Genomic DNA, 16,251 nt, shown 5'->3' on the forward strand with positions numbered 1-16,251 from the left:
AGCACGGTCGCTCAACTGTCATATTCGGCTTATTTATCTGATTTTAATACAAATATGAACTTATGTACAAATTTTATCTTTTTACCGCTTTTATTATTTTTTAATTATTTTTACAAGAATGTGAACATTGTTTAAAAAACATGTCTTTGGATTGCGTCACATAAAATGCACCCGCGATCCGGAACGTATTTTTATTCAATGTTTTGGGATTTGGATTTGGGTCACATTAATGCGCACCCGTGTTTAAGAATGTATTATTATTAAAATCATGTCTAAAGCGATTAACGTGTTATTATTTATGGGTAAGACTGTGGAATTCACTAAACAATCCATCCCGAATTCTAAATACTCAATTAAACATTTATTGAGGGCCCCGCAGTTAGTGCATTTTATTGGGCGAGGCTCATCTCATTTTATTTTTAAAATGACAGTCCTAAAATGCCTACATTTTTTATTGAAATTTGTCTCTACAAAATAAAGGAGAAATATCTTAATTTATTTACATGTTATTACCTAGTTACATTATACTAGGCATGTTCTCAGTTTGTCAAATTAAAAAAAAACATAGCAATTCTAATTTTAATCCTAGACCATTTACATGCTGAAATTAACCAATATTATTTAACTAAACAATATTTCTACCAACTTCCTACTAGATGGCCTATTCGTTTGATTTTTGACTCGACGGAATTACTACACCATTTATTTATTTTTAGGCAATAGATGTAGATAGTTCATTTGTTAAGCTATCGTCGAATGTTCCACTATATGTATTAAATATCTACATGATTCTGATTTTTTGCAAGCTAAATAATTTATACATACAAATAAAATTCAGAATATAATTAAATATAATTCAGAATTTCAACTCTTCATTTTTTCGTATTCATGCTTCATATTTCGGATTACAATAACCAGCGTGTCAGTTGTGTACCTGATATTGGAAGCAAAAGAAAATGAAGATGAGAATCAGCAGCAGTAATAACAATACAGCACAGCAGCAACAATCCAGCAACAGTAACAACCCAAGAACAGAGTTTGCAAACCGGTGGAGTATTAATCCCAAAACAAAAAACTTCAAGCTTTGATGACACAACAATTAATTATGATTTCAAACAATGAAAGAAAACAAAATATTTTTTTTTAGTTTTTTTTATTTGAAAGTTTAAATATTTTTTCGGAATTTTCTCTCTCTTAAATGTTCAGCCCTTTTTTTTCTCTCTTATTTTCAGATTCGTTTCTCTCTCCCGTTTTTTTTTTCCTGTCTGTCTCCCTTTTTATTCTGATTTCAAGACTTCTTATAACCCATCCCATAAATCTTTTAATCAATTAAAATCAACCTATTTTCTCTACCAAACCCATTATCTTCCCACTCATCCCCATTATATTAAATAAACATATCACACCACCCCATTTCATTTTGTCCCCCATGCTTCATTTAAAATAATGCAAGATTCCCCTTTAAATTAAATCTTGTCCCCCCTTTATATTAAATAATCATATCACAACCCACCCCATTTTATTTTGTCCCCCATGCTTCAAATAAACAATTACAAAATGTACAATTCCTAAACTACCCCTTCCGACCTTACTGAAATTACCAAACTACCCCTGAACGTATTACAAATTTACCAAACTACCCATCAGCTATAACACATCAATTAATCAAACTTAACCAAAATATAGACAATATGATCAATTTCTAACAATGTTCAAACAACAATATGAACACGGATGAACATCATAACAACAATATCACATGAACATGATTTTAACAACATTTCAACAACAAATCACATGAACACAAATTGAACAACCAAGAACAACTAAAATTTGATTGAACAATATTTTTGGCAACAACAAACCTATTTTTCGGATTTAAACAACAACAACAATCAAACAAGTATATTTAGATTCCTAAATTCAATAATATTGAACTTAAAATCAACTCTAACAACATTACAACAAACAATTCTTATATTAAACTTTAAACAAGATTATGAGAACAATTCAAGAAATAATCATAAATGGTAAACAAGAAATCAAACTATACAAAATTCGGATTCAAGATCATCCAAACATGAACATGAATGAATCTATTTTAACACAACAAACATGACGGATTAAACGATTAAATCAATATATTCCTTTAACACAACTAAATTCTTTAAACAAATAACAAGATCGACGAATAAACAATTATGAACTTAAGCTTGAACTTAACAATATTAACAATTTCTAACAATACATAAACACATGAAACAAATTGAAGAAATAGTTAATTAAATTTCAATTTGAATCTAACAAACATCAAACTAACAAATATTCACTTAAACAATAATACAAACATGAAATGAATATGAAAACAATTAATTAAACTTCTATTTTGAAATCTGAAAATTAATTTTAACAAAGCACATGAACATGAACAAACTAGAAAAATGATTTCAACGATGAACAACGAACAAAACAAGAATTGAATTCTTTAACGATTTTGGATCCGGAAAATATCAAACAAAAATATGGACGATAAATGAGATTCAAAAACCAACTAACCGGAAATGAAACAACGAACAACGATTGTAAACAAATCCGTCCGGGCTTCGACTCAACAAAAAACCCTCGACCTTTGACAAAACGAAGAAGACGAAGCAACAACGAAACAATAGCAACTGCTGCGACGAGCAGCAGCAGCAGTCCGTCGAGAAGCAGCATGAAGCAGACGCCCTGGCAGCAGCACGACGGAGGAAGAAGAAGCAGCATGAAGCAGTAACAGCTGGGAGCTGAACGCAACAGTAATGACGAGGAAGCAGCAACGACGGGCGACTCGACGAGACCGGCAGAACAGCCGCGATAGCAGTGTCGACGAAGCTTGGAAGAAACAGTCGCAACAACAGCATGGTGGAGAAGCAGGCAGCCATGGCAATCTTAGCTCAAACTGAGCTCGACGAGCTTCATTAATGGCGGATAGGGCTGGGGTCGTTTAGTCGAGCCAGGGTCGTGAGGGTGACGTGCGTGTGTGAGTGTGACGGGGTGAGGGGGAAGGGATGGAGGGGGTGGTCGTTGGGGTAAGGCATCCATGGATGGAGCTTGAAGTTTGGAGGAGAATAAGCAAAAGTGGGGCGGGTAGTTTTAGTCTAGGTTTTTTTTTTTTTTTTTTTTGTTTTGTAAAAAATGAAAGACAAAGGGGGTTTGGGTCTTTTGGGTTATGGATTGGGTCGACCCAGTTCGAAATGGACTGGGTCGTAGGGAAGATTGGGCCATTTTTTGGGCATGTGGCTTGAAATCGAAGAAGAGGCCCAATTCCGACTTTCTTTATATTTTCGCTCTCTTTTCTTCTTTTATTTCTCTAAAACTAAATTATAAAAATACTTAAACTATTATTAAGAACTAAATTAAGTTATAAAAGCGCAAATTAACTCCCAATAACAATTAACGCACAATTAAGTAATAATTAAGCATAAAATTGTATATTTGGACATTAAATGCTAAAAATGCAAACGATGCCTATTTTTGTAATTTTTAATTTTTGTAAAACAAATTTAATTACTAACAATTGTAGAATTAAATCCTACATGCAAAATGCGACATATTTTTTGTATTTTTATTAATTTAACAAATAAACATGCACAGACAAATACAAATAATTATTCAAAATATCACAAAATTGCAAACCAAGAAAAATTACTTTATTTTTGAATTTTTTGGGAGTAATTCTCATATTGGGCAAAAATCACGTGCTTACAGTGCCTATCCGAATTGATGTCCCAGTAGGACCATCTACTAGCATGAGAGATAGTGAACCTAAAGCACGCCTGAAGCGTGGTAGGCCTTTGGGTTCTAAGGATCGAAATCCTCGAAAAAGAAAATCGACAAATGATCAAAACGATAATATGAAGGGATCTCCTGAAGAGACCCAAAATTTGATTAGTTCTGAGATTCCTGAAGAAATTAATGAACCCGAAGCTCATGTGAGTGAGGAACTTTTAATAAGTTCGATCGGTGATGGGATTAATTTAAATCGATCTGAAATAGTGGTGGATAATATTTTTTGCATATAATGTTTCACTTAATATTATGCAAGATAGTGAGGATCTTGAACCTCGATCTGTCGAAGAATGTCGACAAAGATCTGATTGGCCAAAATGGCAAGAGGCAATTCAATCGGAATTGAAATCACTTGCTAAAAGAGAGGTCTTTGGATCAGTAGTCCAAACACCTGCTGGTATAAAATCAGTTGGTCATAAATGGGTTTTTGTGCGAAAAAGGAATGATAAAAATGAAGTTGAAAGATACAAAGCTCGCCTTATTGCACAAGGATTCTCACAACGACCTGGAGTCGATTTTGATGAAACATATTCACCTGTTATGGATGCCATAACATTTCGATATCTCATCAGTTTAACACTACATGAAAAGCTTGAAATACATCTAATGGATGTAGTTACAACTTATCTGTACGGTTCACTTGATAATGAAATTTATATGAAAATCCCTGAAGGATTTAAAATGCCTGAAGCAAAATCTCAGGAAATGTATTCAATCAGATTACAAAGATCTTTGTACGGTTTAAAGCAATCTGGGCGCATGTGGTATAATCGCCTTAGTGAATATTTGCTGAAAGAAGGTTACATAAATGATGTTATTTGTCCATGTATTTTTATAAAGAAAATGGCATCAGAATTTGTTATACTTGCTGTTTATGTTGATGACATAAATCTTGTTGGAACTCCAGAAGAGCTCCAAAAGGCAATTGAATATCTTAAGAAAGAATTTGAGATGAAAGATCTTGGAAAGACAAAACTTTGTCTTGGTCTGCAAATTGAACATTTAGCAGATGGGATCTTTATCTATCAATCTGCCTATACAGAAAGGGTCTTAAAACACTTTTACATGGACAAAGCACACCCATTGAGTACACCAATGGTTGTTCGATCACTTGAAGTGACTAAGAATTTGTTCCGACCTCCAGAAGAGGACGAGGAACTCCTTGGTCCCGAAATACCTTATCTCAGTGCAATTGGTGCACTAATGTATCTTGCTAATGCTACAAGGCATGACATAGCATTTTCTGTTAATTTACTAGCAAGATATAGTTCTTCTCCTACACGGAGACATTGGAACGGGATTAAGCATATATTGCGATATTTAAAGGGAACTCTTGATATGGGTTTGTTTTATGCTAACAAAGATAGTGCAGACCTTGTTGGTTATGCAGATGCAGGTTATTTATCTGATCCCCATAAAGCTCGATCTCAAACCGGCTACGTATTTACATATGGAGGTACTATCATATCATGGCGCTCCACAAAGCAATCTATTGTTGCTACTTCTTCAAATCACGCTGAGATAATAGCTATTCATGAAGCAAGTAGGGAATGCGTATGGTTGAGATCAATAATTCATTTTATTCGAGAAAAATGTGGTTTGGAATGTGAGAAAAGACCCACAATTTTATACGAAGACAATGCTGCATGCATAGCCCCATTGAAGGGAGGATTTATAAAAGGAGATAGAACGAAACACATTTCACCAAAATTATTCTACACACACGATCTTCAGAAAAATGGTGGCATTGATGTGCAACAAATCCGTTCAAGTAATAATCCAGTAGATTTATTCACTAAATCTTTGCCAACTTCAACTTTTGAGAAGATAGTATACAAGATTGGAATGCGGAGACTCAAATATTTGAAACAAGGTTTTCATCAGGGGAGTAAAATACGCGATGCACTCTTTTTCCATGGGGTTTTCCTTATAAGGTTTTTAATGAGGCACCTAGCAATGCGTCTTACTAAATATGTGTACTCTTTTTCCTTCACTGGGATTTTTTTCCCACGTGATTTTTCCTAGTAAGGTTTTAATGAGGCACATTATCTTTTAATGAACATCCAAGGGGGATTGCTATAAATATATTAAATTATGGATGTTCATTTAGTACTCCGTTGTAAATAAGCTTCCTGAAGAAGCTTATCCATATGTGACTCCACCGTAAATATGTTTATCTATTTAGTACTATATTGGAAATAATCTTCCTGAAGAAGTTTATCACTTCGGTACCCGGTTATGGATAAACATTACCCCCAGTAGAAGTTTATCCATACCGGGTATAATAAGCTTATCTTTTCAGTACCCAATTATGGATAAACATTACCCCCGGTAGAAGATTATCCATACCGGATATAATAAGCTTATCCTTTCAGTAGCCAATTATGGATAAACATTACCCCCGGTAGAAGATTATCCATACAGGATATAATAAGCTTATCCATTCAGTACTTCGTTATGGATAAATATTGCTCTCAGTAGAAGATTATCCATATCTGGTACAGTAGCAGCTTACACAACAACTTGTAGCAGCTTACACAGCAGCTTATAGTAGCAGCTTACACAACAGCTTATAGTAGCTTACACTGCAACTTGTAGTAGCAGCTTACAGAGCAGCTTCCTTTCTTCTATAAATAGAAGAGATTTCAGTTCATTATGTATATCAGTTTGAGTTCGAATAATATATCAGTTTCTCTATACTTATCTTTACTTTACGGTCTTTATTTTATAACAAATTGTAAAAAAAGTAGCATTTGTTACGAATTGAAACTGAAAGGATATGTATGAATTTTTATTTCTTAAAAAATGTGTGTGCTCTTTTTGTCGGCAAGTGCCACCAGCCCAGATTCTCTACTAAAATAAAGAGGAAAAAACTCACTCACGAGTGACAATTACGTACAGCGTGGAGTGGACCTTTTCGTAGCTGAGCTAATGAATCACGCATTCCCTTTGAGCCGTGGCACCCACCAATTTTGACCTTTTCCCAAGTCAACTCCTCAAAATCACTATCAAACAATCAGGGGTGGAGGTAGTGTGGTAGCTACGGGTTCGGTCGAACCCAGTAGCTTTTGTTTAAACATTGTATTTGTATTGAAAAAATTATTAAATATATAAAAATATTTAATTGCGAACCCAGTAACTAAAACGAGCTAGGGTTTGATGATGAAATTAGAACCCATAACCTTAAAATTCTAGCTCCGCCTCTGCAAACAATGCCTATTATTAACAACCTCATAACTACCTATCAAAAGGTTATGCTAGGATGTATAAAATTCCTTTATTCTTAATTAGAGATTATGAATTGAGCTTGAGAAAATAGAAGAAAAAAAAATCGGTAAAAGAATTTAATTGATTAAATTTGAATAAATCGAAGTCCCAAAGCAGGTAACGGTCCGATCATCGAGGGAAAAAACAAAACAAAAAAAAACTCATTTTTAAGTTAATTTTGTATTAATACTATTGACAACGAAAGAAACTCGATGATAAAAATAAAGTTAAAGAAGAGAAACTACTATTAGTATTTTATAAAGCCAATTATAACTCAAAATTCTATCTGTAAAATTGAAAATAAAAGGGAAATATAGTGTATACTTAAACACTCGATGGGCAATGCATTCAAAACTATTTAAATTGGAGTAAATTTTGTAGCAAATTCACGAGATTACTTCTCAATTTATATTATGAAAGTACTTAAAATGCCAATATAGAATAACATATGACACCAATAACTGTAAAACCAAATATTTTGAGTTCGAACATTAAGTATAAAGTAGTCTCTTATGGGGAATCTTTACCCTCAAAAGTGGACTTTTTAACACAATTTTTTTTTGGGTGGACGGACGGGGAGGCAAAACTCTTTTTCTATCTCTTTTTTTTGTTTTCCACCCGGTGTTCGGTATTCATATTTGGGACAGATTATATCTGGATTCGTGCCGGATAAAATATTTGGGAAAAACGCTCCCTACCAAAATTTTTCAATATCCAACACTCAAACTCGAAACTTATGATTAAGGGAGGAGCAACATCATCCGCAACACCACATCCTTCGGTGGTTACTCTCTTTTTATCTCTATAAATAAGTACGGAGTAGTAGTATTCCACTTATTTGTCTCTCCCTCAAAGTCTCTTTTCATCTCTCCAAAAGTCAAAGCTTGTCTTTTTCTCTAACTGTCCTCTCTCAAACAAAGTCAAAGGCAAAAAAAGGGCAAAGTATAGAGAGAATATGGAAGCAGATTGGGACCTACACGCGGTGGTCAGAGGCTGCGCCACCGCCGCTGCAACCAACACCACCACCTCCTCCTCCTCAAGCAGCAGTAGCACAATTACTACTATTTCTAACTCTACAAATGTTCATCAAGTTGACAACTTTATCTGTTTTCAAGATTCATTTGAGCCAAAATTTGATACCACAAATGTTGTTCAAGAATTGCATAATCTTTACGAGCCTTTTGTTATTGGAGAATTGCAAGATCTATCAATCCATCAAACACTAAAACAGCAGCAAAAACTACACAATCATCAGCTTATTACAGGACTAATTCAGCCTAAGCATTTCACAACTAGTAAATCTAGTGCCTCTCGTCGTATTTCACATGCTCAGATGAGTCCAAGAATCCAAAAAAGGTAAATTCAAATTTTCCATTTATAGTTTTTAATTTCATAGGAGGAAGGGGAGCCTTGGAGCAACAATAAATTTATCTCTGTGTCCTATATGTCACGGGTTCGAGTCGTGAAAACAACCACTAATTACATTATGGTAAGCAATCTGCATTAGGGGTGTACATGGACCAGGTTGGTTCGGTTTTTATCAAAACCAAACCAAACCAACTATATCGGTTTGGATGGTTCAGTTTTATCGGATTTTTCGAGTTTTTTTGTTATATGAATATTATTTCAATTTTACTTTGTTAAATTTTTTATAAGTAAATACATGTTTAGTAAAAATTTAAAAAATCAAAAAATATATGATCTATTAAAATATTATTATGAAAGAATTTTCTTAGTAACACATGGTAATAGTTATTTTTTTGTCGTCTAACAATAATTTTATTTTGATGTACCTTTTCACGATTAACCGAATTTAATAATTAAACGTAAAAATAAATATGAACCTATATAATGATATGTTTTATTTAATTTTAAATTATCAAAATACTATTTCAAATTTGAAAAAGATATAAGGATATAATAAATCTTGACATATGAATATGGAAGAACAAAGAGATTGACGCATTTCACTAACACTTGATAAAAAAGTAATCATACAACACATTATTTAAAGTTAATAAATATAGAGCACTTCATATTTAACTAAATATCACATCCCATAAGAGAATCACAAATATTTTAAGACATTTTTTAAAGAAAATTCTATATATAAAAAGTCTTTAAAGTATATATAAAAATTATATATCTATATGTCGGTTTGACTAGGATTTTTTTTTACTCAATACCAAACCAAATCAAATCAAACCTAATCGGATTTTTTAATCGGTTTGGTTTAACTTTTCGGTTTGGTGCGATTTTCCGGTTCGGTTTGTATGCCCCTAGTCTATATCATAGCCCTTGAAATATGGCTTTCTCTGTACTCTACGTCAACACAGGATGTTTTATGCACTGTCCACCTTTATTTTTTCATATGGAAAGTATTAAATTTCTTTTATGGAAAAAGTAGACCTTTATCAGTTGGCAGGAACCGCCCTTCCCTAAAGCAGTTAAAGAAATTGGTTTAGTCCATTTTTTGTTATACCTAACGGACTATATATAAGCTTTAAAAAGGTTATGTGATAAGATTTAATTTCTTTCTTAATAAATATAGAGAAAAGGATTTGTATCTGCTATGATTTCTGCTAAGGAAATTGTATTTGAAATGAATATCAAACCCGAATTTCGCAGGAAATGTGTGATACATAGGAAGAAATAATTTGATGATAATATTGATAATGAAATATCAAAATCTCTCGAATAGTTCTCCAGAGTTGATTACTTATTATATACACTAGACAAGAGTATTTTTTCACTTCAAAAAAAAAATTGAACAATTTGAAGCATATGAAAATATGTTTGGTTTTCTATTTAGCATTGAAATATTGAAATCACAAGATGATGAAGATTTGGAAAAAATATTGCCTTAATCTGAAATGTTCCTTAAAGCATAATAATTAATCTGATATTGACGGTTTAGATTTATTTTCTGAATTAAAAGTGTTAAGGGAAAAGTACAATTAGAAGATAACAGTTTAATTAATATACTCAATCAAATAAAAAGACTAGATTCTTTTCCAAATGCATGTATTGCTTACAAAATAATGTTAATAACTCTTGTTACCTTTACTTCAGTGAAAAGAAGCTTTTCAAAATTAAAATTGATAAAATCTTAACTATGATCAACAATGTCTCAATAAAAGTTAAATGAATTAGCTATATTGTTAATTGAGAAAAATTTATTAGGAAAAATTGATTATAAAAGAATTATTACTAACAACTTTGCATCTAAAAAAAGTTAGAAAAATAGACTTTAAATAAAAAAAATAATTTTTTTTTAAAAAAAATTAAGGTCCCTCATAAAATTGAACTTTAGGCCACAAAATTCAGTCGCCCTGTCAGGTGGCATATATCCATATCACAAAGTACAACAACAACCCAGTATAATCTCACTTAGTGGGGTTTGGGGAGGATAGTGTGTACGCAAACCTTACCCCTACCATAGGGTAGAAAGACTGTTTCCAAAATAGACCCTCGGCATCCTTCCCTCCAAGAACTTCTCACCTTGTTCTTGGGGAGACTCGAACTCACAACCTCTTGGTTGGAAGTGGGGGTTGCTTACCATCAGAGCAACCCCTCTTGTCTCCATATCACAAAGTCAATCTGCTTATTTGTTAATTAATTTATTTATTTTGATTGTCACTCATTTATTTGGATTTTTTTTCCAGGAAGAACAAGCTGAAGAAGGTATGCCAAGTACCTGCTGAGGCTATGTCGTCAGACAAATGGGCTTGGAGAAAATATGGGCAAAAACCCATCAAAGGTTCCCCATACCCTAGGTTGGTTGTTTTTAATCTTTCTTTTTGTACATTTTTAGGTTCCTTGAATAAAGTAGCTAAGGCCTCATTTGTTTGAACTTAACGAAGGTCTAAATTTTAATTATTCAGATCTCAGATATTAAATGTATTTGTTTTTAAAGTCTGAATCTTAAAAGATGTTATCATCTATCATTATTAAACGCCGTTACCGCCTACCATTATCAACTACCACCATGTCACCCACCACCACCATACTCAACTACCACTATCATCCTCAATAATAGCCGGCACAATTATCGACTACCACCACCCACCATCACTACCACTCCCACCGCCATCATTCTCAACCATAACCAACACTCATCCACCTTAACTACCACAACTAACCACCTCATCACCATGAACAACCAGCCGACACCATCATTATAAACTACCACCACCTACCTCAATCACAACTATTACTATCACTCGCCATTATTAACTGCACCACCCGTCACCACCATACTCAATGGTAATCGCCACCACTATCTATCACCACTAGCTACTATCCTGAACCACCACATCAATCAAAACTACCACCAACCACCGCCTCTAGTCGGCATTCAGAAGTACTACTGTTAGCCATCACCACGAGCAACTATCGTATTGTAAAAAAAAAACTATATATTTGATTGATAGAATATTATATTAAAAAGTATTTCATTTGAATTTTATGTTTATTAATTTTCAAATGAAGATAAAGTTTATACATTCAGATGTTAAAATAAAAGCGTCTTAATCATTTACTATTCAGATCTTAATAAACATCTTAATATTCATATGTGCATTCAGATTCAGATATCTTGATCTTAATACACATTTTGATATTCAGATGTGCACTCAGATTCAGACGTCTTAATCTTTTTAAAAAAATGAGGCCTAAGAGCACTATTTGGGGTTGTTTGGTTCACATGTTAATTATATAAGAATTACTTGCTCTAATTAAAATAGTTTAATTAAAATTACTTGCCCGTTTGGCCAAGCTGCAAAATCAGCTTATTTTGAGAAGTGTTTTTTCTCAAAAGTGCTTTTCTCAAAAGTATTTTTTTGAGAAGTAGTTTGTGTTGACTAATTAATTTGAAAAGCACTCCTGAGCATCAATTAGTGTATGACCAAGCTTTAAAAAATTGCTTCTAAGTGTATTTTTCAAAAAAATGCTTTTGGAGAGAAGCTATTTTTTTCTATTTCTCCTCAAAAACACTTTTTTTTTCCTTTCAAAAGTTCGGCCTAACACCTTAATTTTAGAAAAAAAGCACTTTTGACATTAAAAAAAAAACATTTTTCCCTCAAAAGAAGCTTGACCAAACAGGCTATTACTCCTACATATTCTTATTCCATACTTTATCATGCATAATTATTTGCATGTCCTAATGTTGTTAATAAGGAGTGTTAAAATTTTACAAAGTAAATATACAAATAAGTCAAAGAAATTTAATATACAACATATATATATTAAAAAAATATCTTTTACCTATTTAAACAATGTAATTTTCGAGCGAACGGTGTCAATTGAAACCTCTGGGAGCCATCCGCCACAGATTGTTAGTATTAATTAATATGGTTAGCCAAACGTTATGTTGGTTATGTATGTGATTATTTTCTATGCAGCCAACCAAATACTATAATATTTTAAGCGAGATTTTATTTTATGCTACAATGAATTATTCTTGTATCATCAACCAAACAACTTTAAAGTTTTTATAAAATTAAAGAAAAAGAGAGCTAGTTTTCTGAAGCGTGATATTATTTCTTTTGTGGATTAACAGGGGATATTACAAATGTAGCAGCTCAAAGGGTTGTTTGGCCCGAAAACAAGTGGATCGAAATAGATCCGACCCTAACATGTTCAATATCACCTACACTTCAGAACACAACCACCCTATGCCTACTCACCGGAGTTCCCTCGCCGGAATCGCCCGTCAGAAACCGGTGAACTCAAAAGCCAGCTCTGCAGGTGACACTAACAAACCCACCACCTCATCACCGGCGTGCCTCTCTCCGGTACCGGAAAATCAAGAATGCAGTAAAGAAGACAAAGAAGATAGTTTTAATTAGGACGACGATGAATTTGGCGTTTTCCAGTATAGCATTGGATGATTTTCCGAGGACTATGCAGTTTCAGATGGTGGCAAATAACTCTGCAACCACCGTAGACGGCAGTGGTTGACTCAGCTGAAAAAGTCAATGTTGTATCATGCTCTTTTTCAGCAAATTACTGAGTACATAAGATATTTCACCACCACCTCAGTGAAGCAAAGGTTGCAGAGAGCAGCCCAAACTAAATACTTAAGGTGCATTGGATTTAGTAAACAACTTTTTTTACAGACGCAATACGATCTTTTCTCTACTGTAGTTCTTTCAAACAAGAAAGCTTCATATCTGGGCATTATATAGATAATAGAAGTTCATGTCAACTGAATACACGTATCTGGGAATCAAGCACCAGTGGTCTAGTGGTAGAATAGTACCCTGCCACGGTACAGACCCGGGTTCGATTCCCGGCTGGTGCATACTTATTTCTTGTTAAAAAATACTCCCTCCGTTTCAATTTATGTGAACTCATTTGATTGGGCACAAAGTATCTTGTGGTGTAAAATGAGGCACATATATTTTGTGTGGCTATAAATCATTGTGTAAAGGTAAATTGTTTCCAAATAAGGAAAGGGGTCATTCTTTTTGGCACGGACTAAAAAGGAAATAGGTTCACGTAAATTGAAACGGAGACTTTTCTCTGTCTATGTGCCATGCAACTTCCAAAACCCTAATAATATGTATATCACACACAATATCAACACATATAGTAGCTACATGCCAGTAATATATCAGCACTCTTCATAATCAAGTTTTGTATATTCTCTTGAATTCAAAATGTTTTTAATATCGTATGTTAAATCATTTAAATCGTAGTAATATATAAACATGAGTAGAGCATGCCATCAAGTCAGGATGGCCGAGTGGTCTAAGGCGCCAGACTCAAGTTCTGGTCTTCGTGAGAGGGCGTGGGTTCAAATCCCACTTCTGACAAATTTTTTTATTCTATAGCTAACCATGTGATTTTTATTTTATGCATGTAATTTTTCTTGCTTTACAGTTTTAGGTTGCCGAATGTTTCCATTGTAATTTTAGTTGGTGAATAATTCGAGAGGGCGTGAGTTCAAATAATGTGATCTTCGTGAGAGGGAGTGGCTTCAAATCCCACTTCTGATAAATTTGTTTCCTTTTTATTCTGTAACCAACCATGTGATTTTTATTTTATGCATGATTTTTTTTTTTGCTTTACAGTTTTAGTTTGCCAAAAACGTTTCCCTGTGGTTTTAGTTGGTGAATGATTTCAAATCATGTGATCTTCGTGAGAGGGAGTGAGTTCAAATCTCACTTCTAATAAATTTGTTTTCTTTTTATTCTGTAACCAATCATGTGATTTTTATTTTATGCGTGAAACTTTTCTTGCTTTACAGTTTTAGGTTGTTAAACGTTTCCTTATAATTTTAGTTGGTGAATGATTCAAGAGGGCATGAGTTCAAATCCCACTTCTAACAAATTTGTTTTTTATTTTTTATTTCTGTAACCAACCATGTGATTTTTATTTTATGCGTGAAACTTTTCTTGCTTTACAGTTTTAGATTGCCAAGCGTTTCCTTATAATTTTAGTTGGTGAATGATTCAAGAGGGCGTGGGTTCAAAGCATGTGATCTTCCTGAGAGGGCGTGGGTTCAAATCCCACGTCTAACAAATTTGTTTTGTTTTTTTTTTTTTTTATTTCTGTAACCAACCATGTGATTTTTATTTTATGCGTGAAACTTTTCTTGCTTTACAGTTTTAGGTTGCCAAACGTTTCCTTATGATTTTAGTTGGTGAATGATTCAAGAGGGCGTGGGTTCAAAGCATGTGATCTTCCTGAGAGGGCGTGGGTTCAAATTCCACGTCTAACAAATTTGTTTTTTATTTTTTATTTCTGTAACCAACCATGTGATTTTTATTTTATGCGTGAAACTTTTCTTGCTTTACAGTTTTAGGTTGCCAAATGTTTCCTTATGATTTTAGTTGGTGAATGATTCGAGAGGACGTGGGTTCAAATCATGTGATCTTCCTGAGAGGTCAAGGGTTCAAATCTTACTTCTAATAAATTTATTTCCTTTTCATTCTGTAACCAACCATGTGATTTTTATTTTATGCATGAAATTTTTCTTGTTTTTCAAGTTTAGGTTGCCAAATGTTTCCTTATGATTTTAGTTGGTGAGGTTCAATTTTAGTTGGTGAAAATATGTACAACAGACTAAGGAACCTCTACTTCAATAAAGGTGTAATTTCCTAGTTTTGAACTTTACATTAAATTTAAGAAGAAATTAAAGGACATCAAATACTCCAAAATGCCAATCAATCAAACATAAATAGGTAATGAACACAACTCATGACTTGTAAAACAACATAACATAAAGAAAGGAAAGTTTCAAAATAATTCTGATTAACTTAAAATGTGATTATAGGAACTACAACCCCTCTTTCCTCCTCTTTTTCTTCATTTTCGTTTTCTTCCCAGCAGACATCAATTCTAGCAATCATGTTTGAATCGAAATAAATGTTGCAGGAAATTTAATTCCATAGCATCTTTTTATTTAATCAATTTAAATTATATACTTAAAAAAAAATTATTCATACTATTAACTAGCTTTAATTCATACTGTAGCTAGCTTACCATTTTTTTCTAAGTTATAAATAAATATATTTCTCTATAGTTGTTGTTTTTAAGTGACAGAAAATTGTGTAAATTTCTTTAAAATATAACTTAAACTTAATTCAATTAGCAATTTTTTGTCATTTATGGAAGTTCATGATAATCATGATCACCAAATCTTATATCTTAAATATATACATATTTTTGAGTCGATACGCAAGCGTTAGGCGTGCATGTATATTAATTTTCACTAATACTATTTGAACCAAATGAGATTTGATTTACATATTTAAATGATTGCAAATTAATTTGATTTTCTAACGAATAGTGAGTAGTAATAATAATTGAAAGTGACAAATGAATCACCACATGTTGCTATCTTATAACAAGTGTTATTACTTTGAATTTAAGCATCAAAATATTCTGCTTTACGAAAGTTTTAAGATTTGTAAACTTTACCTTAAACAGGTTTGGATATGTAGGAGTATTTAAAGTAAACATTCATTATCTCGTTAATGTATATTTCCACTTTGGTTTATGACACTCCACGTTAAATTTTTTGATTTAGCAAATAATTTTTTTTCTGAAAGAAACTACACCTCCCTAGTTATGAGTTACAAAATAAACATAAATTTGAGATTAAATGTTTTAGAATAGCAGAGCCTCAAACCAAACCAATAAATTTAA

At 33.0% G+C, this 16,251-nt stretch overlaps 1 protein-coding gene and 2 non-coding genes across 3 annotated transcripts; all 3 read left to right on the forward strand.

Annotated features, from left to right (window-relative positions):
- The first annotated feature begins 7,949 nt into the window (after positions 1–7,949).
- On the forward strand, positions 7,950–13,591 carry LOC104237761 (WRKY transcription factor 22-like). The gene is made up of 3 exons (XM_009791983.2): positions 7,950–8,451; positions 10,761–10,871; positions 12,656–13,591. Exons 1-3 carry the CDS (start codon positions 8,051–8,053, stop codon positions 12,942–12,944), a joined length of 801 nt encoding a protein of 266 aa, XP_009790285.1. The 5' UTR covers positions 7,950–8,050; the 3' UTR covers positions 12,945–13,591.
- TRNAG-GCC (transfer RNA glycine (anticodon GCC)) lies at positions 13,329–13,399 on the forward strand. Its single transcript has one exon. It is a non-coding gene; the product is annotated as a tRNA-Gly (tRNA).
- A 238-nt stretch (positions 13,592–13,829) lies between the features above and the next one.
- TRNAL-CAA (transfer RNA leucine (anticodon CAA)) lies at positions 13,830–13,913 on the forward strand. Its single transcript has one exon. It is a non-coding gene; the product is annotated as a tRNA-Leu (tRNA).
- Positions 13,914–16,251: the final 2,338 nt, after the last annotated feature.

This window comes from Nicotiana sylvestris, chromosome 5 (genome assembly GCF_000393655.2).
Source record: "Nicotiana sylvestris chromosome 5, ASM39365v2, whole genome shotgun sequence".
NCBI lineage: Eukaryota > Viridiplantae > Streptophyta > Magnoliopsida > Solanales > Solanaceae > Nicotiana > Nicotiana sylvestris.

What these genes read in the sequence shown, in the direction of transcription:
- LOC104237761 (XM_009791983.2), top strand. Translation starts at nt 8,051, where the DNA reads ATGGAAGCAGATTGGGACCTACACGCGGTGGTCAGAGGCTGCGCCACC. An exon ending in AGTCCAAGAATCCAAAAAAG is followed by an intron (nt 8,452 to 10,760) that starts GTAAATTCAAAT and finishes TTTTTTTTCCAG; the next exon opens with GAAGAACAAGCTGAAGAAGG. An exon ending in AAAGGTTCCCCATACCCTAG is followed by an intron (nt 10,872 to 12,655) that starts GTTGGTTGTTTT and finishes GTGGATTAACAG; the next exon opens with GGGATATTACAAATGTAGCA.